We start from the raw sequence: 26,690 nt of genomic DNA, 5'->3' as shown, positions 1-26,690 counted from the left end.
TTACAGATGTCTACAAGCAGTGTGTCTTACACATCACGGAGCTGGCTCCAACTATATTTCAAATCCAGATATGTATTTATTCTTGATTGGGAAATCAAACCCTGAATTATTTAGACCTGAAAAAAAATTGCAGCATCTGAAAAGTCAGCCAGAGTGGTGTCTGTCCGTTTGCCTGGTCATTGCTGTGAGGTGTTTCAGCCACGGTGTATCTTTCAGAGTCCCTCGCCGTCGAAGGGTCTGCCGTTCCTGCCAGGATACTGGGCTCTGCACCGAGCCTCCATCTCCTCCACCCAGGCCGAGCTCCAGTCCCACGCAGGAACCGGCTCCAGCTCGCCGAACGAGTCGCTCTCCGTGCGGAAGGCCGAATACGACGCGCTGAGGGGGGAGGCTGGCGGGGAGAAGTCTGAACACAGAAGAGGGGGAACGACGTGTTGAAATGCATTTCAATATGGAGTGGAGGATTGTATTGAAGCAGAAACCTCTTTGCCTGTGGAGGTGACAGAACGAGTAAACATTTCTCTGAGGAGCAGCTTTTAATGCTGATTCTCTGAGGAACAGCTGCTCTGAAGCAGCCGCCTGTCACTGACAGCACAACGATTCCAACGACACAAACAACCGCCTCGCTCTGGATTCTGAAGGTACCATTATACTTCAGACCTTCAGGAGAAATGTAGCGGTCCAGGAATAATAATAGTTTATTCTAAACTGAAGGATTCAAGCTAAAGAGGCTCCGCCCACTCAATGAGTCCCACTCTGAAACAAGCACGTTCTGCACTGCACTGTTTTCATAGGATTGCTTTTAACCTTCCGGTCTGTACACAAGCACACTGAACCTCAGTATGGCTGGTTCAATGTAGCGGAATATTCAGTTGTATTGTTCCCTTGCTGACAAAGCTACTTGTGTTCAATAAGAATATAAACAGACAGCGGTTTGTGCACATCCCGAGGAAAAAGAACATGTAGTGACACAGATTTAATTCTTGATTTGATGCATATGATCAAGGGTGTTCTGATGGATCGGCTCATATTCATTGTGAATAGTTTGACCGGTGGTCTCTACGACTGCCGATCAGAAGAACCGAAATGACGATTTCTCTGCGTGCCTCTAATATGTCTTCACAGGTCTGGACGTTCGACCTGGTGTCTGAAAAAGACAGTACATTTCAGGGTCTGTGGAAGAAAGCAACCGAAAAACGTCTCCACCATGGATCTCATCAGACATTTGAAGGTGAGTCACGTCAAGGAGTATGAGGAGTTTTCAAAGCTAGATGGTGCTGAGGCAGAGAGAGTCTCACCCAGCTGTGGATAACTGAGACATGAAGTAGTGTCTCTACTCCCAAAAGGACGCTTCGTAGTTCTGTTTATAGTGTTCCACACGTGATCCATCCCAGCTGACATTGGGCGAAGGCAATGGGCAACAGGGCCGACACACATAGACAGACAACCCTTCACGCTTACATCAGGCCTACGGGCAATTCTAGAGTCAACGATTAACCTAAACTAAGCCGGAGAACCCGGAGAGAACCCACGCTGACAATGGGGAGAACATGCAAAGTCCACACAGAAGGACCGACCCGGGGATCAGACCTCTAGCTGCGTGGTGACAGTGCTAGCCACTACACCAGCGTGCACCAGAAGTTCTGCTGAAGAGAGAGTTGGAAATGTCGCACATGTTGCCTGCCAATAAATAAACAGTTGTTAGTTCATGATGCTTTCTCGCCTCTTAATTGAAATACTTAATATACAATGTTAAGAGTAGTTCAATAAATAAATAATGCTTTACTATAAATAGAAAGCTTCAAATAGACCCTGTGATCGTGATGGAATCGGCCGATAGGTCTTCCAGTGATTGGTGATGGAGAACCTTACATACAGTCTCCAAATCTCAAAGAGGAAACATCGCTCCAGCTCTGGGTAAGAGAGCTGGCATCAGGAGGTCGGTGTCACCTGATCTGAGGCTTTGGACCTACGTCATGAGTTCAACACCAGCCATTGTGAGACTGCATTATCACCCGCAGACAGCTGCACTCAGGAGGTTTTCACATTGCACTTCTCTGTGTGTGAAGAATAGCAGAGGCACAGAACAGCCAAAGAGCTGAACGCTGCCTGCAGATGGAGAGCAGAGTGAGTGATGGGGGGGGGGGGGACTCATCTGGAGGTTCAATTTGGTGAAAGGTCTTAAGTAATTGCCTGGGGACACCTTAGATGTTAGACTTAATATCATGTCTCCTACACCACAGACACGTAAAGTACAGGATGTGCTCGCTCTCTAACCTCTACTTGTCTTCTTTACAGTGATTTAGAATCTTAGCCCTCAAAATGATGAAAGTGCTCAAAACTAACTTCAACAGCTTTCCTGTCTGCTCCTCCTCTGCTGATGAGGCTGCATGTCACCAGCTCGACCATCCACAGACAGAGGGGCCCATCTAGTGGAGGAATGCGATACAACAGGCCACCAGCCGTCCTCTTCTGATGTTTTAGTCGTTGTTTTTGACACATTCAAATAACACTAAAGCTGCAACGGAGGCTTGTTGTTAATCTGTCGATTATTTTCTAGGTTAATCAATTAATCCCAGTTGCTCCAAGTCCGAGTCGATGTCTTTAAATGTCTCGTATTGTCCAAAACCCAAAGACATTCACTTTATTATGATGTAAAACAGAGAAAGAAAATCGATTGATCACAGGTCACAGGCCGATAGAAAAGCACAAAAACAACATATCTCTGCCAACGCAAAGTATGTTCAACTTTGTTTGGTTTTTTGCTTGTGATTTACTTCATTTTATCTCTAAAATATATTGTAATCAATTAACACATTATTTCAACCACTGTCTTAAAGGAGAAGTCTGGAGAGTACCAAGCCTGATATACCTTCTTCCTCTGAGCCATAGAGCTCCATTAACACCACAATAAGCCACACTGAAGCACTGGGTGACATGTTCCTTCACCAGGAACACACACACCGTCCTGTTTCTCCAGACTGAACAGAACCTGTTGAGGAACTATTTGTAATGAGCACCTTCCAGGAAAAGATCCTCCTCTGCTTACCTGACAGAGAGGCTCCACTCATGTTCTCTGCCGCCGCGGCCAGCAGGCGGGCGAAGTGTGCGCTGTCGTTGGTGTAGCAGCTGTCCACCGAGCTGATGAGGCTGGTGCGAGCGCTGGCCATGTTGCTGTCCGTGACGGAGCTCCAGGTGTTCCACAGCGAGCTGTCCCATTCGCTGTAGCAGGAGGAGGGTGTGCTCCGGAGGCGGGTGTGTCGCAAGCCTATCGGCGGGAACTCAGGCTCACCGGTGGCAGGGTCAGCGTACTGCTGACCGGAGCGGACTGGGCCACAGATGTAGCCCAGGGTGGGGGAGAAGGGGTGAGGCAAGGAGAGGTGCTGCTCATGCAGGGCACTGCTGACAGAAAGAGGCATGATCACATGAATATATGCGCTATAAATTAAACTGGCATGGAAAAGACCAATGGTTGCATTAATGTTGACATCTACACAATAACTGTTGTTTTTTCTCAGACACAAGAGAACTGAGCTGGGATCAGAACCAACTCGGACCACCAGCTGTGCAGCATCTTTACCTGCATCTCTCAGGTTTCGGGCTGAGCTCCAGATACTGGGCGGCTTCCTGTGCCGTCAGCGTGCCGCCCTGTTCTCCATCCACTGACGTGGAATAGGACGTAGTAGACAGGTGGCTGTAGGAGGAGCAGCCGTGGTCGGTGGCTCGTTGTTGCCCACGGCAGCCTGACGCAGCACACACTGACTGCAGAGAGCCCATGTCCCCTGTGAGCTTCGTAGAACGACTGGAGCTGAGGGCCATGCGAGAGACGGGCGTGTAAGACATGTCCTCTCAGCCAGGTGGAAGACAGTCTCAGAGTTGTCTTTGTTCCACATCATGGAAAAAATCTCTACATCGAAAAATGTTGACTAAGTAATCTTACATCACTGACTGAGAGGCTGATCGGGACATTTCTGTAGGACATAAGTAACACACTGAACTGTTGTTTAGTAACAGGGATCTCTTTCCTTTATTTGACAAGGAATAAATAAATAATAGGAAACTGTAGAGCTAGAAATCAATACGCACATCAGCAACAACTCCAAACCAGATCACGGCGCAGACGGCATGCTTGTATACCGCCTCAACTGATACAGTCACACTATGATGAGATGGGTCTTTTGTGGAACATAACGAAATTGCATTGGTTCATATGAAAAGTGAACTGCCCTTGGACTAAACACATTTTAAAATTCTTCATGAAGATACAAACCCAGAACATTACTGCTACTATGTAAAACTCTTCAGTTAGTGGGACGTCCTGTCACTCGTTTGCTTGGCGCTTTCTCGTTTCCTCAGTTGGTACCGAGAAACAAACGGCTTTTAGTCATCCGTCTCCACTAAATATATAGAATCTTACGTAAACTTCCTATGTTTTTTTGTGTTCCTACAAACAAGATCTTTATCTTTCTTTCCCATCTAGGGTGTTTCCACTAAAGTGTGGCCATTGCTTGGACCTCTCAACAGGACAAAAACGTACTCAAAGGAAGGAAGTATAGGTTATCTCCAGAAAGAGAGGATGTGCAGCAGGGAAGCCTCGTTTCCTCATCTCATGTCTATTAAGATTTACTCAACTGCCCTGGAATAGAGAGGCATGGCTGTGTTTGACATAAACCTCAACAATTCAGCATCGATCAATCGGATTTACCCTGAGTCCTGTATCCTAACATCACACTACTTCTTCATGGCACCCTAGAAACGTAGTGGTGCCTATTTCCCACCCTGCACCACCCAGTCTGACCCGTGTGTGTGTGTGTGTGTGTGTGTGTGTGTGTGTGTGTGTCTTACCCTTCATCTGAGGTGAGGCTGTGTGTGTCCGTGGTGTCCTCCATGGGCATTGGTGGTGGGGGGGGCAGCATGTCCACTAGGTGTAATGATGCAGAGTAATGCAGCAGACGAGGACAGCCAGCAACTTTATCACACACTGGACAGAAACATTGGACAGGTAGAAATAATAAATACTTACTAATTACCTGCAACCAAGAAATATTAGTTCAAATGTGTGTTACAGTACAATTTCTAGCTTATTCAGCTTATGGACAACAATGACAGCATGGACTGCCGTACCGTGCCGGCCTGATGGGACGTGACTGAGTCTCTGTTTGTAGAGTCTGGATGGACGAGCCTGGTTCCTGGTCGGCGCTATGGGGACGCTGTTCACTGCATGCAACTCTGTGGGGAAACAAATAAGTTCATCTAGAACGCATTACCCAACATTCTATGTTGATACATTGTCAAATATTCAAACCAAAGCAGTTTTTCTGTCTGCACGTCATCAGAAGGTTATAACATTCTCTCCACCAGTCTTCACCTTGCTTGCTGTGGCTTTTTTCCCACGACTCCCACAGCACGCCCATCTTGGGCTGTGGCCGTATGGCCTGTTTCCATGGCAGAGCCTCCCGGCTCCCGAGGGGCGGGGTCTTGGCGGCAGGCTGAGGGAATATCTGGATGGTCTCGGCTCCTTGCTGATGAGGCGGACCGTGAGGCATCTTGGGGCGACAACCGGGACTGTTGAAGGTCTTGAGGCCGCTGCCCATCAGGTCCACGTAGAAAGTGCCGTAAACGCCACAGCTGTCGGTCACAATGGGGACGGCTGAGTCCACGCGGCCAGGGTCCTTCCAGGAGGCCGGGAGGCCTGATGAAACACTGATGAGTATGTACTGACACTCCAGAGCATATTCATCAGAAATATTACAGGTTAACTGACATGGTGTCTTTCACTCTAGTTCAGTTCATTTGGAAAAAAAGACACATTGTTGCCTTTTCATTGTGGTCCGTTTCTGGTTCACATTGGCTTATTACCAACCAGCCAATACCGTTCTGAGTATATTATGAGTATATTATGAGTATATTATGAGTATATTATGAGTGGAGACAGCCACCGGACAGCATGTATCATAAACACAAGAACCGAGAGGATGGTCACTGTGTGGCCGCTATGACTCACATTCTGTTACATGAGAAACCGCTAAAGTTAACTGAGGAGCACACAAGCTCTACACACTTCTGTTTCAACTGCACTGGAGTTACCATGGTTACCAAATGAACCACCGACGATAAAGCAGATGGATTTAAAAATAATTATGCAAAAATCATAAACCATCACAACATTTCACTCCCCAAACACAAGGCATCCACCTGGAAGCCGACTGACAGCATCCTTTTATTTGACTGACACCTTTCACATCTAACTCAGCGGTGAAACAGAGTTCAGGTGAACGAAGCACCCGGCCAGGAGCCTCCAATGTCCACTCCAGCTCAGTGTGCCAATCGGTACTCACTGGTGCCCCTGAGTCCTGGATGTTTCTGACCGTGGGCCCATAGGTCCTGATACTTCTGGTTGAAGGCAGGTCTCCAGCCTCCAGAGATCCAAGGGGAGTCTGGAGCTGCCATCCTGAAGAGGAGGCAGCACAGGGAAAGGATTGGAGAAGTTCCATCATGTCTCTAGTGAAACTACGTACGAGTAGAGTCCTTCAATCTGAACTAGAACTATAAAGATCACTGCTTCTACCGTACTTCACAAAGTAATGATACTTTCATAAAGTATCAGTAGCCTTTTGGACCCTAAGCCTTTTTTAGGCCTTTTCTCGAAAATTGTAACCCATACAAAAGAGACTACAATTCTGTAACTACAAGGTCTATTTTAAAAATGTTGATGCTTGAATAACACTAACACGATTGTGAGATTTGATGAGATGAGTAAATATTGTGTATATGTTACTGGTTAATAGTAGCTGAACACAGCAAACACAGCAAAAAGGGAAAATTCCCAAGTTCGTCTGAAGAAAAAGCACTGTAATTTATTAAATGAGGCCCTGGCTAGCCTAAAAACATTCCCAATTCATAGCACAAAGGGTGCAGGTACCTCACAAAAAGATTTGGTGTAAATAAAGTGAAGCAAACCCCAATTATAGGTGTTTATCTAAACCAAAACATGCAAAATTCTCATTTTATATACTTTATAATTATATATTTCACTTTATTTGTCACTCATATTGTACAATCTATCCTAACAGAGCTGTTTGGCATCATTTTGGCATAGATAGATTAAAAATCTCGTAAACCCCAAATGGGGCTCGCTCGGGTCCAAGGGGTTTTAAACCACATTTAGCTTTGGACTTATTCATATGACTTCAGTGTGATCACATTTCACATTGAACCATATTTGTCATCACTAAGCTCAGACAATTCTGTGCACGTTACCTGTGTTTTATGATGAGATCTTCACTGGCTAGTCTGCGCAAACCTAAAAGAAAAACGTACAAAAGTATTAAAGAATATACACAGCTGTGGAGAGAGAATATAAATATACTGAGGAGCCTATGTTCACAAAGTCCCAAACAGCACTGGCAAACTGCCTGCTTGAATTTAAAGTAAAAAGTACAATATGTACCTCTGAGAAGTAGTAAAGTAAAGTACAATATGTACCTCAGATGTAGTACAGTAAGAAGTATAACATGTACCTCTGAGATGTAGTAAAGTAAGAAGTACATCCCTCTGAGATGAGAGATATTAAGAAGCATAAAGTTGTACAGTGCCTGAATAAATACATAGACCGGCTCTTTGTTCATGATGACATCACAGACTTAAAGTCCTGCAGGTGTAAGTGAGACTCGGTTTTGAACTTGTTGCACCTTTAGCTCTGCCATGTCCTGGTATCAGGTGGCCTGTCCTGCTGTGGCGTCTGAAGAAGTAGACAGCCGACACCATCAGAACGCACCACAGGAGGGCGCCAATGCTGCCGATCAACACCGGGTCCTGAAGCAGGGCCAGGACCTGGGACAGATCCCGTGTTTGGCTGTCTGACTCAGGGGGACTGCCAATCTGTGGGTCTAAGAGGCAAACAGAAAGCAGATGAAATCAGATATGATAACTTCTCCTCTGTGGTGTCGATTACACACAGAAATGAACAGCTACGTTTTAGCGTGTGCCCTTTTGCTCACTGATGACAAATCCATGAGGGTCGCTCAGCATTCCCACTCCAGCCCCGTTGACAGCTGCAATGGTGATCCAATACCGTCTCCCTGGTCTGAGGGTGGAGATTTCGAGGTTGTGTTGGCCGCTGTCCACTGTCCAGTTTTGGTACTGCTGCTCCTCAGACTCCACACAAAACACCTGGAGAAACAGAGTGCATGAAGCGCTACAGCTGGTGCACTAAGGCAGCATCTGGTGATATATAGTAAGGGATTATGTTTCCACTCTGCTCACGGGGCTGATGCTACATAGGAGCGTCAGGAAGTGTTCTCCAGTGATTACCTGGTATCCCTGTATGATCCCGTTGTGGGTTTCGTGAGGAGGAGGCCCCCAGCTCAAAAGGATGGTGTTATTCTGCTCATGGCTCACTGTTATGGACACAGCCAGTGGAGAGGCACTGGGCACTGCATAAAGAGGAGGAGGAGTTCTCTGTTATCCTCTCAACATGGCTGTACAGTCCAGTAAAACACAAAAAGAAAGCAGAAAAGAAGGACACAAATATTCCTAAATGGGATCATTGCTCACCTGTCTCTGGGACTCTGAGGTGCCGGGTGTTGCTCTCCCTCCCATACAGGCTGCTGCCATAGGGACGGACTTTGAACTCGTACTTGTAGCCCCTCTTCAAGGGGCCCACAGGAGCCTGGAAGCTGGGCAGAGCCACCTTCTTCGCTGCCCAGTCGGAGCTGGCGGGCAGCAGAGAGCGATAGAGCACCTCAAAGCCGTCGAGGTAGTGAGGCTGGGCAGGGAGGGACTGGAGCTGGTCAGAGAGGAAACACCACATGGATCATACGCCTGACATATTCATGCGGTCTCTGAAACGATCGGAATCAGATTGCCCATACCTTCCATTGTACTCGCGATACGTTAGACCCAGGGGTCACGATGGTGACGTTTTCCAGAGCAACTCGCAAGGCGGACAGCTCTTTGTGGAGGTCTCTCTGTTTACTGCTGGGAGCCTCTGGAAACACAAGGTTTATAAAAGATGGACAGACAGGACAGGAAGATAACTCACAAAAACTATTTAAAGCAAATGTGATGGTTGTAACTCGCTCTCCAGATGACAATGTTGGCAACTACTGCGTCACCGAGCAACATATCGGTGTTTTGTCCTCTTAAATATCGGACAGAATTGTCAACTCGTTTCCGTCCACTGAGACTCGATGGAGTGAGAGGTTCATTCATTCTTGTAAGGCTATAATGAGTAATGCATTTTTTATTTAAAATCACTTGTTTGCATAGGCTGCAGTATGGAAGCCCACTGTCTAAGTCTGATCTAAACCATTGTATCTCCTGTTTTTGACTTATAATAAATATTGTTTTTGCCAGGATAATCAGGATAGAAGTTCCTGAACATTTCTTTATTTGTGGAAATAAGGTGGCAAAAGAAAAAGTACTGCCAAGACAATTTGTAGTGATTGTTGTAATACTCATTAGGGCACAAGAGGCTGAAGTGCACCCCTACCCCATTAAACCTCACCTGGAAGACGGCATGAATGCTGTTAGTCCTACTTAGAACACGAGGTAGTGCTGCACTTCAGCCTCTTGTGGCCCAAAAGAGTATTAAACAACAACACATGATCATACTGACAAAAACAACCTGGCAAGGCTTTATTTCTCACTGGCTCCCACAGATGAAAAAGAAAATGAAGGAACCTAAAACGATCATTCTAGCAAAACCCTTTTTCACCAGAAGAATCAGAAATACAGGAGAGGAAATAAATCTTACTTATAATGGATCACTGGAATTTAAAAAAGCTCTAAAAGTCATAGTTATAGTTGGTTTGGACAAAGTGTGTACCTGTGTGTGCTGTGATATGTGGAACTGTTAGAATGTAACCCTAACATAACCCTAATGAAATGCTGTAAACGGACGGTGTGCGGCAGTTTTTCGCTCTTATGCTGGTAAGTAACATTTTTCACACTTACTCAAACTAAATGAGTTTATCAGGCTCCCTTCTGACAAACAATGTGAATCAGATTACTGGTATAAACAGTAGAAACCTCAAAACTGAAAATAGAATTCCACGGTCTCTGGTGCTCAGGGGGTTTGCTCCAATAACACCTTCATATGTGTGAACGTGTAAACAGACAGACGAGAGCCTCCTGTCTGACTCCTGCTTCCAGGATGGACCACAAAATAAAGTTCAGCACTAACATTCCCTGAGTCGGCCGACAGGGGAACTGAAACACAGTCAGTGATTCTGCTTTCTCAGCTTCATCTTACCTTCAACTAGTAGCTGCGCGCTGGCAGTGACCACACCTGCATCATTGACAGCAGTGCAGGTGTACTTCCCAGCATCCTGGGCTGTCACATAGTGGATCTGGAGAGTGTGGTCTGGGTTTACAAGATATCTAAACACACATAGAGCAGTTAGTTTTCACAGTTACTGTCCCTCTGATCTCTTTTTGCAATAACTGAAAATGTGGATTCAGCAGATATTTGAGTTGGTTTCATTTACAACCAAGAATGTCACGAAAGAAAGAAGCGCTGAGAAATCTTGCTGGTAGCGCAGTGACACGCTGAAGTAAAAGAGCTCAGTGTGTGAATGGCAGTATGAATTGGGATAATGCAATTTTGCAGTATATGTCCGGCCTAATGTTAAGCATCAGTTAGAAGCTTCCAGCTACAGGTTCAAGTCAAATCTTTCTTTTTGCTTTTGAATTTCTCACAGGAAAAGGAAAAGAAGTCAGCACTGTGGAACATGAGGTCCGCTTTTCTGCACGTCACAGTCATCTGAACGCAAACATACATCACATCAATCAACATTCACTCAAGTTCCCTCTAGATTGGAGTGTGTATTTCTGTGTATTGCCGTAATGAAGTACCTGCCGTTGGGCAGTGGCCCCTGCTCTCTGCTCCAGACCACAGCAGGCGGGGGGTCACCTTTAGCCTGGCAGTAGAACTGGGCAGACTCCCCCGTCCTCACAGACACATTTTCTGGCTTCAACACCAACACCGGCTTGGCTGCAGTGGACGAGAAGAGCAGCTTTCTACTGTACCGTACCGCACTGTACTGTAGTGTGAACATGGAGCTGAGTTCCACAGAGCAGTGCTAATAAGAAGCTATGGGAACGTGGTCTCACCCAGCACAGAGAGCCGAGCCGCCCTGCTCTCCCTCACTCCCCCGGTGTTGCTGGCCACGCACACATAAGCACCAGAGTGGGTCTTCTCTGCAGGGGCGATGATGAGCTTCCCACTCAGCTCCTACAGTGCAGACACACGGAGCAGAGACACTTCTGACTAGGTACTCATATATGACCTTGGGTCTACATTATTTATATATCTTTACAGTTTCCATGTCCTGCATCTGATTTTCTACATCTTTGACAGATTCAGAACCACTAAACTAGGGACACTTGGTCAGAATAATGTGGTGGGTAAAGTGCAATGAAATCATTTTCAGACGTGGGACATGTAACATAGATCTCTAAAGTGAAGTCTTTTTGTCGTTCAGGTGTCTGTTACATAGATGTTCCTAACAGCTTCATTCACACATGACAGTGACAAGAAATAGACACCACGTTTGCATGATAGTTACACCTGGTCTACAGTATGTGTTGAGAAGTAATAATATGAGCTAATAAGATAGTTTTCTATTTTCTCTGCATCACTGTTGGATTTGTAAAGGTAGTTGTCGATTGGAGCCTGAGGTAATGAGCATCGTGAGGGAAGCTCAACAAACACTTTCATCATGTATTAGAGATTTCTGTTGTCTGTTCTATAAAATTCAACAGCGCACAAGTCGTTTCATTTTGATTTGGTCACATACTGTGTCTAAAGCGCTTTGCTGAATATTCATAACTTCATCCATGCAGTTTGCATATTTGAGAATGTTAGTTTTCGCTCGGTTTCGTCCTGCACCATGAGGGTGACAAATAAAAGAACATCTCTGTGTGAATAAGAGTTGATAAATAAGTGACAAATTGATAACAGTGCTCTTGACGATGCAAACGTGACGTGCATTGTTTAGCTGCTGCTGCCTTCACATTAATCTGACAGACTCAGCTCAGACTAGTGCAGTGTAGAAACGTTACAAGGCTGGACGTCTTACTTCCATCTGTCTCTCTTATTCAGACACAATGTAAAACTGCCTTCACATGCGTGTTAAGGCTGAGGGCTTACTGTGTAGTGGTGATCAGTGTTGTTGATGGGCAAGCCATTCTTCTTCCAGATGACATTAGGTTCAGGGTGTCCCATTGGGGGGCCACAGTTCAAGACAGCCACCTCCCCCTCTGCCACCTCCACATCACTGGGCTGCAAACTGAACTCCTCCTGCAACACTGCAACAACAGACCGGGGTCAGTCCACACAAACATCACTTTCTGTTGATTTTGGCGGTCCCTGTGGACAAAAGCGGTAGTTCCTCTGAGCACCAGCTTCCCTTTGAAAAATCTCTCATTTTACTGCAGCAGGGTCAGTCTCCCCGGCTCAGTCCTGGTTCTGGTTCTCCCGTGCCTCCCTTCCCTCTAGCGGGCCCAGCAATACAGCACGGGCATCCTGAAGCTTGATGTCGGTGTTGGCTCTCAGCGGGGGACCGGAGGAGGAGAGAGGAGAAGCTCTGCTCCTGACCGGAGGAGGAGCCACTGCTGCCTGGAGCTGAGCTCTCCACCTCCTGTTGGAGCTCCGACTGCTGAATCTGGGTCTGTCCACGGTGGACTGGTCTCTGCTGGAGGATCTGGGTCTGTCCACGGTGGACCGGTCTCTGCTGGAGGATCTGGGTCTGTCCACGGTGGACCGGTCTCTGCTGGAGGATCTGGGTCTGTCCACGGTGGACCGGTCACTGCTGGAGGATCTGGGTCTGTCCACGGTGGACCGGTCTCTGCTGGAGGCCCCGCCGGAGTCTGAGCTAAAAGAGTTTTTGGTGAACCTGTGTGCCTTAAACCGTTTCTGCTTTTGAGGACAATCGGACCCGATGGCAGGCATTATCTTCTCTCTGGTGGTCTGGTTTCCTCATGGAGGTCATATAGGGGCATCAGTATTAAACTGAGACAGTTACATAAAAGTTCCATGTAACTTTAGAGGGTCCTCTCCCATCAACAGCCATGGACACTGTACTCTGAACTGTCAGGGGAATTTTGAGCAAACATCTCAAATTAGGTGTCTAACCATCAGCTGGGCGCACAGGACATAAACATGAAGACTAACAACGTCCCATTAACACATATTCATCTACAGACCCTTTAGTCGTGAGCTTGTCTCATGGATATGTCAGAAGCATGTGTCCTGGAGATCCCAGCCCTCTTTAACAGCTCTAAAACATACTTCACACTCTATAATCACCTTGATACTTCATGAAGATTTAGATTTCCTCTTAACATGAATTCCAACTGAGGACATGTTTCAGAAGACGTCTACAGAAAATGAGGCTTTCAGAGACCTCATCTTTAAACACGATGTTCTCATGCTGTGTATCTGGGATTGATGTTGACTGCTCCTCCCAAAACCCACATCTGTCTTTCTGTCATCAGGGAGTGAGACCTCTCTGTAGTCTAATGACCCCAACGATAATAACATCTCTATGTAGGACAACACAATTCTTTGTTGGCGAATGACGCTGTTGTTCATGTGCAGACCATATAGCATGAAACATCAAACATGTGCTTGTTTGGTGTGATAAATATACCTTATGGTCCTTTATGACAAAAGGAAGAGTTACCAATTCAATTTTGAAAAGTTCATATATAATGGGAAAAATGGCTGACTTTGTTATTATTATGATTATTGTTTTACCCATAAAGCAGCAGTGTTTGTGAGAACCCAAACAATGTGAAGCCAATGTCATCAAAACACAAGGGTTACATTAATGTTAAACTTGGTCAAACTTCTGCCTGTTTTTATTTGGTGAATTCTTCTAAATAAACTAGAATATGGCTTCAGCATATTCCAATAATGTGCACATCATAGTGTAAACACTAGAGGTCAATACATAGTGAAATGAGCTCTGTGATTACCTCTTAGCACATATTTGTACATTTCTGCCTGCTCTGTTTATTACATCTAAATATTAGACTGACAGTTACATATTAATATCAAAGGTTTGCCCCCCCGCCCTTTTAGAGCAGTGTTAGGGGAGTCATGTCTCTTTACCACTCTAATCTGCATAAATCCTGAATGAGGACTGTAACACATCCTCACCAAACTAAAATACAACTTTGTTACATTACCAGTGACAAAGGCAGGCAGTTAAACAGCCTTTAGAACCTGTTAACAACCAGTAAAGTGAAAGCATCGGAGTGACTGGGTTTTGTTTTTCCTACAAAAGAAAATGGGTAAAAACAGCCAACACTACATCCACATATAGAAAACTCAGCTTTCTGTGTCAATACAGCAGCACTGAGGAACGGAATGCTTCCATCGTCTACATACGTAGATAATCAACACTGATTGGACGTCCACATAAAGGTGGTGAGTTTGTCCATCAACTTCAGGTGTAGCTGAATTAGCAGTATAGCATGTGATACTGTATTCCATCTGTTCATTGAGCACCTGTTGTTGATGAGTTTAGACTCAACTATTTGGTGTGCAGCAAGAAACAATGTTGTTTTCTCCTCATGTTAATGATGAAGGTAAATCTTCTAAGCTGTGGATTATAAAAAGGATTGGATCACTGAGGTCAGTGTGCTACTTCATGCAGATGGTGTTTTGTTTGTAGCTGAGCATGAAAAGGATTGGCTCCATGTTGTGGCTCAAGGTGGACACTAGCTCCTCAGAGACAGAAGACAAATAGTTACGGCGCATTTTACATATTTATGGTATTCAGCATCTGACTTTTGAGGATGGTCTTAGTGCTTTAGTGAATTCAGCAGGTCAGAGATCAGCACTGAGTAAAGTCACCACTGTAGTCTTGTGTGTTCTGTTGCATATAGATCTATATAAGCTGGGAACTAAGGGCGCGCCAATGACACTGTTCAGTCCCGATACCAGTGTGTAATTAATAAGCCCCACTGTGTGGAAGTGACTGTAACAAATACATAGATGTCATTTGACTGAATTGTTGTTTATTAGTAAAATAAGAAATGGTACACCAGCCGCTTGGTAAGTGTAAATATTTTCTATGCAGAAAAACATTTGTCAAAACTTGAACAGGAATTAAAATTCCAGTCTTTATGTATGAAGTCCAGATAGATTTGAATTGAATAGATCGGCCCCATAGTCACAGATACCCACTCCAGCTATTGAATTATTATTATCGATATCATTATCGATATCGATACTGATATCGATGGTGTATCCCCACTGGGCACCTGTATGTGCATGATACAATAAATAACATAAGTTGCTAACTAGTTCAATCACACATACTTGGACGATTGAAAAATGAGAGGGATCAGAGGTCTGCGTAGGTCATCTAGTAGGCTCCCCGGTCTCACCTGTGATGTACAGCGATGCGTTGCGGCTGGTGGCCATGCCTGCACTGCTCCTGGCCACGCAGGTGTAGACGCCCTCGTGCGACTGACCTCTCCTGCCCCCTCCCACGCTCAAGAAGAAGATGCTCCCCTCCGATAAGACGATGGGCTGCAGCTGTCCGTCTCCCCCCGTCTCCAGAGGCTGTCCGTTCCTCAGCCACTCGATGGTTGGCGTGGGGCTGCCGTCCGCCCGGCAGGAGAGCGTGGCGGGATTCCCCACTTTCACCACCACGTCGGCCGGGTGGTGGACGATGCGGGGCGGCGTCTCCTGTCCATGAACTCTGGAACCTGAGGACGACACAGAGGTTTTATAGAGACTGTTATCAGCATCCACGGGTATGTTTAGCAGCAGAGCAGAGACAAACTGCTTGTTGTAGTCATTAGCATAAGGCTGGGCGATATGGCATTTTATATCTATATATAGCATGTTGACATAGCCTGTTTTCTGTCTGTATGAAATAACCACATGAAGGATGTTTTTACATTCTCCTGTGTGAGTTAAATACTTGACAAAAGTATTAAAGAGTATTTTACTACTTGACAAGGGTATTCTAGGAACAGAATTCTTACCAATTCAGATTTTCAGAGAAATTTAAGTTTGTTACTACAAATTATACGACGATATCTTGATTCATGATTTCATCACGATATGATTCCATTGAAAGAAGATATATGATCATATTGAATTATCGCCCAGCACTTAAAGAAAGGACATCCGCAACATCTGTTGTCTTCTGGGTTCAGGAAGATGAAGACCGTTTGAGAACATTCAAATATAAAACAGGATAAAGGCTCTAAAGGATGATTTCTTTTCCTATCATGATTTTGCCAATGATGTCCAGAGTTTTAAGCTTTCTATAACTTCAAAAGGGTTGGAAAATAGAGCCTTAATGCCGTGATTATGATACGGACCCCCATAGGTGTGGGCTAAGCCATCACGTGTGTCATTACCGCCACTGATACAAATCCACAAAACACACTGTATCAATTGGAGCTCCTTCTTCTTTTGTGCCTGTATAGAAAGAGCCACACCTGAAGCACTATGCATCCCCACATTTGAGTTCATCTAAACTCTCTAGAAGTCCCGCAACAAACATTTTAGCCATCGCTACCAACAAGCAATGTCTATTTGCAGCCGGCAGCAGTGGAATGCCATTGTTTGAACTTCCCATGGAGTTGGATGACCACAGTGAGGGGAAACGGGGAGACTGTGATCAGCTTCCTGACAGGAGAGGAAGCTGGAGGGTCTCAGGAACATCGACCCTGAACAAAAGCAGACTGGAACTCCCCCATCAACAGCATATCCGCAGCAGAACAAAAGACGCTCTAGAAGTGGAATTTCACCGTTGACGAACTAAAAGAACATCTTAAAAAATAAGTTGCTGTCACTTCATGTTAACAAAGCCACTGAGGCTAGAAGTATCTGGGAGAGAGTTGAACCCTCACGGATGCTGCCTGTGGAATTCAGAATCAGGCACGACCAGCTCCTTCCAAAATAAAAGAGGGTGCAAAAAACAACACAAGTCTTAAGATCTTCTGAGGAACACCTGAACTGAATATAATCTTAATCTGGCAGTCCACAGAAGCGTACTACTTCATTCACTCACTACAGCCGGAAACACCTTCAAATGAGCCAACAGCAGCCTGTTCAACCCCACTGTCCCCGAGGAAAGAGTGGAAAAGAAGATGCAGCCAACACACCCGTGCATCACGGTTACAATAAAGAGCTTAATATAGTGCATTCCTCAAAGTTATGTTTAATATGAATATATCAACTTGGGCTTGTGAGGCACATTTGTTTCACTATTTTCTGACATTTTAAACAGCAAACGATGAATCAATCAATTGAGGAAATGATCTCAGATGAATCAATGAGAGAGAAATGATTGGTAGGAGATGACGTAACACATGACTGTACCTGGAGGTGTAGGAGAGCCCCTGGACCTGTGAGGGTTTCTGATGTTGGCTCATTTGCAAGTTGGACTATTTCTCATTCTTTGGCAAATGAAACTTTAATGGTCTAATCGATCTTATTGTTTGTTTGCAATGGGAGTGAAAGCTGCTGTCACTGTTTCAGTTCTCCTTGGATAATGTATAGGAGTGTAGGAATCATATATGTACCGGCTACCATTCAAAAAGGACAAGGAGCAGGTTTATCATCAGAAGGTTTAACACCGGAACAGAAGGTGTTGTGGTGCTGAAGACACAGCAGCTATACATAGGATAAATAGGACTTTAGAGCCCAATTCTATTATTTAAGGTAAGTACACCATCAGCACCATTTGAAGACACTTCCCGGAAGTAGAATCAAGAAGAAGCCTCATGTCTTCTTGGTAGATGTCTTTAACTCATGGATGTTACATTAACACATGAAGCATGCCAGTGAGGGAGTTAAGCTTTGTATCCGTCACACCTGTCTGCTCATGTAGTGCTGTAAGTTAACACATGAATGATTCCAAATGTCAAACGTGGGCTTCTTACCTGACAGGAGAAGACTGAACACTGATGCCAACACGATGCTGAAAACACCGCTGCTCATCACTGACAGTGAAGGTAACACTCAGAGATACTTCAGGAACCCGCTGGTAAATAGCCTTTTATGAAGCTAACTGTTGGCTAACTAACTGCGTAGAGTCCAGCTTCTTTTGGTTTGAACTAAAACCACATTTTAAATTGAACTTCCAACTTGAAGAGCAGCGTCCCACAATGAATATCAGCGCCAACTTCAACTCGTTGCCTCCTCTCTGAAAGCGCGCCGACGTCAAGGTAACGTAGTGACATCAGGCTCCCTGTCAGGTGGGCTTTTCAAAATAAAATCCCTATTGACACACGTACACTCCATTGTAATGGCCTATAGCTGTTTACAATATAAATCTTGTCATCTATCTTTTAAGAATGTGAGTAAAAAAGATATTGCTACATCCCATACTGCTTGTTTGCTTTACAGGATATTGCCGATGGTAAAAAAATTAAGCTAAATGTAGGCCATCATACAACCTCAACTAAAACCCAGAAATCCAAACTTTCCCAGAATAATTTCCCCCTGGGTTTCCTGGCAAAGACAACTCTTCATTATGAAGATTTTAGAGAATTCACTGAGGCGTTTTAGACTTTTCACACATTTTACTGTGTCCATGACAGCCTGAGCACTAACAGCAAGGACAGTAATATGCAACAAGAATATAAAAGGCGAGAACATTAATCAATATGCTATTAATTGTAGTAAGGTGATGGATTGAACAACACATGGCATCTGACTTTGATATTATTTGAGCTTTTGGCTTCTTTGTTAAAATAAATAAAATTATTTATTTTACAAATTTCATATTCTCTGTGTTTAAATATGCCAACTTTATTTGACAAATGCCAAATAGTTCACTGTACTACACAAATTCCCACTAATCCCACTAATAAAGGACTCTGGTCATTTTTCCTCACTTGCTGAAAACACTCAAATACAGAGACAAACTGTTGACATTATTGTTCTATATTATCTAACCACGGCAAACTCCTCTGCTTCCAAACAGATCAGACTGAAACCCCACAGGACAGTCTGAGTATGGCTCAAATGTTGAATAATATATTAATTTAGTTTTTCATGGTTAACAAATCAAATGAAAACGGCTGTAGTGGATAAACACAAGCAGCGCTCCCATCTCGGCTGCTTGTTTGTTAGTTTGTTTTTGACCATTTGTGGCAGCAGCTCTGGCAACATTAAACAGGAAGTTCAGAGTCTCCTATCTCTAAACAACAGAAGGAAATGATGTATCTTTCACTCATGCAATGGGACCACAAAGTACTTCAACTGTAAGTAAGCAGTTTGTATTGTTATCGGAAATCACTGAATTGGAAAGAAATTGACTTTGTAGATACTGTTTTGTGTTCTAAACCTATTCTATGCTAATCCAGCAGGAAAATAGAGTAGATTGTGTGTGGACACTGTTTTACCCACAATGCAATACATATAGGAAACGGAGGTGCTGTGATGGTATAAAGTGTAAAATGGTAATTTAAGATGTAACTTTGTGAAGGATAAAAAAAACAAAGTTAACTAAGTTCCATCACAACAGAGCAAGAAATAAGTGAGCTATGGCTACTTCATTCCTTCCAATGGCTCACATAAATGGAGCATTGTTTAGTGAGCGGCTCATTGTGAGGCTCAGAAAGGCCCCGGCTAAGTGATGGATGTTTGTATTGATCCAACAACTTGGGTTTGATGGCCCCGGCATCGGCCAGCTTTCAGTCTGCAACAAAAGCCTTAGAGAGGATGAAGGATGAGTCCCGGCTCAACACAACCCATGGGAATGGTGCCGCGCCGCGATGTGCCGAGCGAACGGACCTCTTTCAGGCTCCAGACCAGAGGTCAGGAGGGGTATTGGAACGGGCGCGGAGGGCGGGGACAGAAGAAGAAGAAAGAAAGTGTCAGCTATGATGAGGAATGCGATAAAAAGTGACTTCAGAGTAAGTTCTGAGTGTAATTCAAGTGTGTTTTGCAAAGGCATCAAGGAGCGCTGTCGGCATGAATAACCGCTTTTAAATATAGCTTAAAACTAAAAATATAATCTGTGTTGACATAATGTAATTGCATTCCATCACCATTCCATTTTCAAATTTTAATCAATTAGTTAAATAATCCATCTGTAGTACATGCAATGCTTTGGCTGTTTAACAGAGATGTCTTTTGTAATCAAACCTTCAGATGTGAGCAGATCGGTGTTGGGTTATTAACACTTTTTTTTAATTTCACACACAGTTAGAACATGATTATGATTCCCGTCGGGGCTTTAGGCAGATGGCTTCCCTATGGCACCAAAACCAAAAGGACATTTAAACATTTGGACGATTGTCAAATCTTGTACACACATTTTATTTTGTATTTGTCTTAACATACTCCTTCCTCAGAGGCAGTGCCTTTGTCTTTTTTAGCCTCAAACAACTTAAAATATCCTTAACATTGTTCTAAATTCTTCATAACATTTTTTAACTATATAATTGCTGATAAACATGATTTTAAAATGATGACATGTTTTAGAAATCTGCTGTCACATTAGCTCTGTTTAGGACTAACTGTCAAATATAGTTAAATACAGTTAAATACAATAGATGAGTGTTCTTCATCTGTGAGATATGTACTTTTTACACAGCACCACCCCTCTCAGATCTCAGATCAGTTAATAAGTTAGAAGCTTGTTTAACTGAGAGTTTGACCTCTCTGGTTCTACATTGTACGTGTCTTTGTCTGTGAAAAACCTTTTTTGGCAAATAAAAGAATGTGTTCATGCACAGCCCATAAGATGCAAAAACTAGAAATATTTCCGTATTTGCTGTCTGATCATTACTGTATTTTGTCACTTACATTCAATGTTCTATATCTCACTTTGTGACAAAGGGAAGAGTTAATATTGTTCTACATCTTGGATTTGAGTAAAAGAAAAAAAATCATTTTAAATGGGAAAAATGCTTGAATTTACAATCATTATTATAATGTTTACACACACAGCACTGGCGTCTGTGGTCTACCAAACAATGAGCATGTTATTTATATTTTTTAATAATTTTCAAATGACCTAATTTACCAGCTGATCTCAGCTCTATTGCATTGTTACCTACCTTAACAACTAAATGCACAGACCTTGCATTCTAACTCACGGGTTCATCTGCAGCAGGTTGCAGCATCAGTGTTGCGTGCCTCCAGTCTGAAACCTTGTGTGGGCTTTAAAGACTCACCTTTCTTGCGGTGCGGCCTGCTCCTGTGAGCCGTGTGCTTGTGTCCCACACCGTGACGAACATGCTCCTTGACCCGGCTCTTTGACCTCCTGTCCAGTCCTGACTCTGTTGGACACGCGTCTTGGCACTCGCACCTCTGCGAGAACTCTGCCCAGGTGTAGAACCAGGACACCCAGAGAAGCCACACACCGACCTGCATCTTCAGTCAAGACCTGGAACCCCTACTGCAGCTCCGCTGCACCGTCCATACCCTCAGTAAAAAGTGAACTGGCTCCACAAACATCCAACTTGTGACCCGTCCTACGCTCCACTGGTTAGTCAGAGATAGTTGAACAGTATGTTTTCTTCATATTCCTCAAACATGGCTGTGTGCTCCCCTTCCCTCCCTCTTTAATTTGGCTGCTCTTGGTCTCCCCATCTCCCTCCTCTTTGGGTCCTTTTTTTTCTCCCGCGGTGGGAGAACTCGGGGGGGAAACAATGATCAAAAAACAAGTTTCAGACCTCATGCTGAGCGAGTAGTGAGGGGAAAGGGGACCATGGGGTACTGTCTTGTTACAACAACATCTGTGCCATTCATTCTGCATGGGATGAGGGGGGGGGGGCAGAAAACAAGGCTCAGTCTAGGGGAGGAGGAGGTTGAAATAAGGGGGAGGTAACACAGAGAGGCCTGTTTTCCCAAGTCAGAGCACTTCCATTAATCAAATGTTTACCATGTGACTGATCAAATGCAGCAGAACACTTTTTGATTATGTAGCACTGCACACGTGGAATAATTCAATCTATGCTTTGATCATTCAGTAAGAAAAGCATTTCGCCCAAAATGACCAAAACCAAATGCACTACAAGAGTATTTTCATTTGTCAAAAATACATACATTTCTCTCTTGTGCAGTTTTTTAGTTCTCATGCTCAGATGTAAATTATCGGACCAGAAGAATGTTTTTCTTTTGACAAAACAACAGTTTCAGAAAAGACAAAATGGGTACAAAGGCTTCTTTTTCTTTCACTGCGTTGCTTTAATGTGACAACTCGAGCCCCCCCACTCACTACCCAACCTCCCACCAGTCAACTAGCCAAGCAAATTTGTAGCTGCCTGTCTGCACAGTATGAGTCTCATACATCATCTTGGCTCGCCCATGAGAAGCAAACCAAGTCAACCTTGTCAGTATGTTCTGCTTTCATTTCAAACACAGTGGGTTTGTCTGGTTTGAGTGGACTCCCAGAGCGGACAGAGATTACACTGCATTTTATCAAATGGTACTATAAAAAAGTACTGTCGATAGTTTCCCAAATACCCCAAATTACAGACTAGTTTGAATGTCTTACCTTTATTTTTGATGTAAGGTAACTTTTGACAACGATGTCGAGGAGTTCAGGAAGAACCGAGGGCTCATTCCAAAAAGCAAGATAAGAAAAGTGGAGCTTTATTTCCAAAACCTGACTTAAAATAAACCTAACAATTCAGTCGGGACTAAAGCGGTTCCATAAAAGGAAATTAAAAGAATTAAAAGGAAATTCCAATTTAAGCAATCCGACTAATTTGCATCAGGTTTAAGTAATGAAGATAATTGTGTGCGCATGCTATTCTTCAGCAGCAGTCCACTTTAGATGATGTGGAACACTGTGATTGGTTTATAGAAATCAAACAAACAAAAATGTGTTTCTACCTGTCAAATATTAAAACTGGCCCATTATTGCTGACACCTGGACTATTCAATTCAATTTAATTTATTTTTGTATAGCCTAAAATCACAAATTACAAATTCTCCTCAGAGGGCTTTACAATCTGTACACATACGACATCCTCTGTCCCGGGACCCTCACATCGGAACAGGAAACACTCCCCCAAAAAACCTCTTTAACGGGGAGAAAAGAGGAAGAAACCTTAGGGAGAGCAACAGAGGAGGATCCTCTATCAGGATGGACAGAAGTACAATAGATGTCATGTGTACAGAATGAACAGCATAACAGAGTTATGTAGCTCAGCTGTTAACTGAAACTGCATAGTTAAAACGTTTTGCAAGTTATTTATATATACTACAGCATCTATTTCAATTGTGTAGCCTAATAAAATAGCATTGGTTAAAAGGAGGTTATTTCATTTATTTATTTTCACCATATAAAGGAAAAGCCTCTTAAGGTGCTGATGCTGTGAATTGCAGCTTATTCATTGTTCACCGCTTTCTGTCTATAACAGTCTAAAACAGTAAAAGCAGAGGTTACTAATATTGTAAGGATGATGTCTCTGTTCCATGCAGGTTGATGTGTAAGCCATGTCAGTAAATCAGCATACACGACGGACCTTTCTCACAGCCTCCACATGTTTGGCCTTGTCATAAGAAGAGCACAGGTGTTCACAGAACAGGTGACAGTTTGACAGTGAGCCACTATAAGACATACCAGGACCATGAAAATAAAACTGCTAAATGGAATTCAGTCATCATTCAATCTATTATTTACACTATTTCATTATGGACACCTTCTCTTCCCATTATTAATGCTATTAATTACATGTGTTATTGACAAGTCCAAATGTCTCCTTTTTTCTGTATGAATTCATGTTCCATTAATGCACATTACTAACTTTGCTTCTTCCCCGGAGTCTTTGTGCTTTCTCTCCTCACAGGTTTCTGTGGATCCTGGTTATACCTGGACCCTGGTCTTGCCTCCTGCCGTGGTTCTGTCATATGCATTTAATGTGTTGTAACCTCGGATTCTAGAGAAGCAGTGCAGATTCCGTCCCGGCCGTGGAACAGTGGACCAGCTCTTTACCCTCGCAAGACTACTGGAGGGGTTCTGGGAGTTTGCCCAACCAGTCTACATGTGCTTTGTGGACTTGGAGAAGGCTTTCGACCGGGTCCCTCGGGGGTTCTTGTGGGAGGTGCTGCGGGAGTATGGGGTACCGGATCGCCCGTTGTAACGGCTGCAGTCGGAGCTGTGTCCGCATTCTCGGCAATAAGTCAGGATGACACCAAAAACACACGCCCCCCGTGGACATGCGGCCCGGAAGCACCAGGGACAGAGCAACAGAGGAAAGCAAGGCCAAGGCCCGAGCAGCAGTAGGCCGCAAGTTTGCAGCCCTCACTAAATAGATCTTAACTGTGGAAGACACCCACTTGATTGACTATCAGACTGTTTTCTATTTCAGTGTTCTGGACACTGCTGTAAACAGACTTTACAAATTGTGGACCTATTCTTCGATGTTGGCAGTGGTGAAATTTATGAAATACCAGAGTATTTATATAGTGATATTAACATTTTCATTTAATCTTTATGAGCATCAAGTCATATTTCTAAATCACATCACTTTTGTTGGTTTGGGCCAAAAGGTAGGTCAATACAAAAGCTCAAATATTAAAATGCAGGCAAGTTGGAGCTGAGCAGGAACTGAGCATGCTCCATGGATCACTGTGGCCACCCATGTTACACTATTGTGAACACTTTCTTTGATCAGTGTAGCCATTGCCTTTCTAAGCCTGGCCAATATTCAATCATGTCTTCAGTACTGTCAAAATGGAACCCCCCATGGGGCCTAGCTGCGGCCCCACGATGGGGTGTCATGTCCAAGCAGCAGAGGGCTATTGGTGAGCGACCTGACCTCTAATCTCTAATCATGGTCCAACCGAGAGGCAGAGCAGCAGGGTAATTCCTTCCCGAGAGAGAGAGGTAAAAGGCCAAGGCAACACCAGGGTCTCAGATTGAGGATTTTGCCCCCCTAGTGTGTGTTGCAATTATAGCATCCCCTGGCTATACACAAACGTGCATAATAGAGCACGACCAGGCAGCGCTGAGAAAAAAACTCTTCTTGGCCCCAAAGTTTGTTGCTTGGGTGACAAGGCCCCAGTTCATTTCCACGTTCCATCACCAACTCTTTCACAGCTTAGTGAAATACCCAGCGAGTGAACTCTGGTGTCTTTAGGTTTGCCAAACATCCACTTGTTGGCTAATAAACCCTTATTTAATCCATGCCTATATTAGGATTTAAAATGAACTCCTTCACTTTTAGTTTTACCCCATGGAGCCCTCATCAAGTTTTATTTACCAGACTTTTTGAAAGGATTGCAAACATTGCTGTCTGCTTGATTTAACATGAACTGAAACACATTCTTTTGGGATAAGTGATCCAACTATGCCCAAAATCTTTAATGGATATTCAGTGTTGTGAGCGCTGGGTGGGGCGGTGACGGTACCCGTATCACAAACAGAGGGCAAGATGGCTGAGGATGTGAACGGCAAGCCAGGAGTTCTGCTTCAATGCATCTGAATGCAGGAGAGGAGGAGAGGAGCGCACCCCGTCCCCTCCGCGGTTTCAAAACCGAGCACCCTGAGCTTTCCGCTCACACCTCTTTGCCCTTGCATTGCTCCCCCTTTCTCTATCTCACCCACCCCCATCTCTTTATATGTCCAGCTGGCTGCGCCACAAAGACTGTGTCTCACAGTTCCAAATTATCCTCAAACCCCCACATTCTTTGTTCTTCTCAGTTTCCCACTCCCCAGAGACAGAGTTTAGTAGCAAAAATTAAAATGAGGCAAGGGTGGAGGGAAAGAGTAAGATGTGGGAGAGAGAAAGCTTTAAAAGGTGAGGTAGAGTGAGAGAGTGTGTGAGAACCAGAGAGCAAACCAAGGAATAGACTTTGGGGATTTTGGAGAACTTGACTTTGAAGACTTCAAGACAGTGAGGAACTGTTACAGACATCTTTTGCATTGTCACCTTGACATATAAACTGCAGCAGAATCTCCTCAAATTGGCAATCTTGCTGACAAGTCAAAGTGATAGAACCCAAAGATGTGTTGTTAATGTTAAAGGGAGTTTCTGGAACCTCTCCTTTAGTTTCATTGCACTCTAATCGGCTCGTTATTCAGTGCCACTTTCTGCGGGGGCTAAGATCATGTTTTGCGGTAATCATGCGGTCAATTACAGGCAACAAGTCCCTCTAGGTTGAAAGGTTTTAGATCCCCTGTCCCACCCTGCTGAAATACCCCAGTTCCCCAGCTTGTGTGAAATCATGCGGTGGATTGTTGCACGGAAAAAGAACCACAGTATGGAGATGTGGGCTGGAACTAATAGGATTGGTTTTGATTCATTAGATTCTCTTTCATCATCCTGGTTGGAATTCCACTCCACGTCTCCTTGGGCTTCACACTTTTAAAATGGAGGTGGGGGGGGGGGGGGGGGGGGGGGGGGGGGGGCAAGTGTTTAGAATTGCGCCTCCAGACTGCAAAAGCTCATTATTCTCTATGCTATCATCTGCTTATTCATACCCCATGGAATCAGCATCATAACCATGTGAATGCAGCTCGGTGTTTGTCAAAGTACTGACAACACAGTACAGGATATGATTCAATGGTCGGCGAAATGCGTAACCAAAATGTAGAATAGCAATGCACAATTGCAAAACACATACACAGCTTCTAAAGAACCCCTCAAAGGGAAATCTACTAGAAACTGTTGTTTACATGTTATGTTACAATGCTGTGATGAAATGGAGATGTTTGACAAAGTTGGCGCATAAGGAAGCTAGGCGTTAG

At 44.2% G+C, this 26,690-nt stretch overlaps 1 protein-coding gene across 1 annotated transcript; it reads right to left on the bottom strand.

The window, feature by feature from the left end:
* Positions 1 to 212: 212 nt before the first annotated feature.
* robo4 (roundabout, axon guidance receptor, homolog 4) lies at positions 213 to 21,361 on the bottom strand (the record flags this gene model as incomplete). Its single annotated transcript, XM_079171959.1, has 19 exons — positions 213 to 403; positions 3,047 to 3,399; positions 3,578 to 3,805; positions 4,843 to 4,978; positions 5,122 to 5,226; positions 5,366 to 5,689; positions 6,336 to 6,448; positions 7,258 to 7,300; positions 7,689 to 7,886; positions 7,998 to 8,169; positions 8,311 to 8,432; positions 8,554 to 8,785; positions 8,871 to 8,986; positions 10,253 to 10,380; positions 10,855 to 10,993; positions 11,113 to 11,233; positions 12,152 to 12,309; positions 15,400 to 15,723; positions 21,163 to 21,361. The coding sequence occupies 19 exons, from the start codon at positions 21,359 to 21,361 to the stop codon at positions 213 to 215; spliced, it is 3,402 nt and encodes a 1,133-aa protein (XP_079028085.1).
* Positions 21,362 to 26,690: the final 5,329 nt, after the last annotated feature.

The sequence above is a fragment of the Pholis gunnellus genome (genome assembly GCF_910591455.1).
Source record: "Pholis gunnellus genome assembly, chromosome: 13".
In the NCBI taxonomy this organism is placed as follows: Eukaryota; Metazoa; Chordata; class Actinopteri; order Perciformes; family Pholidae; genus Pholis; species Pholis gunnellus.
Note: the sequence above shows the minus strand (reverse complement) of the source record. Positions and strands in the feature narration are given on the sequence as shown.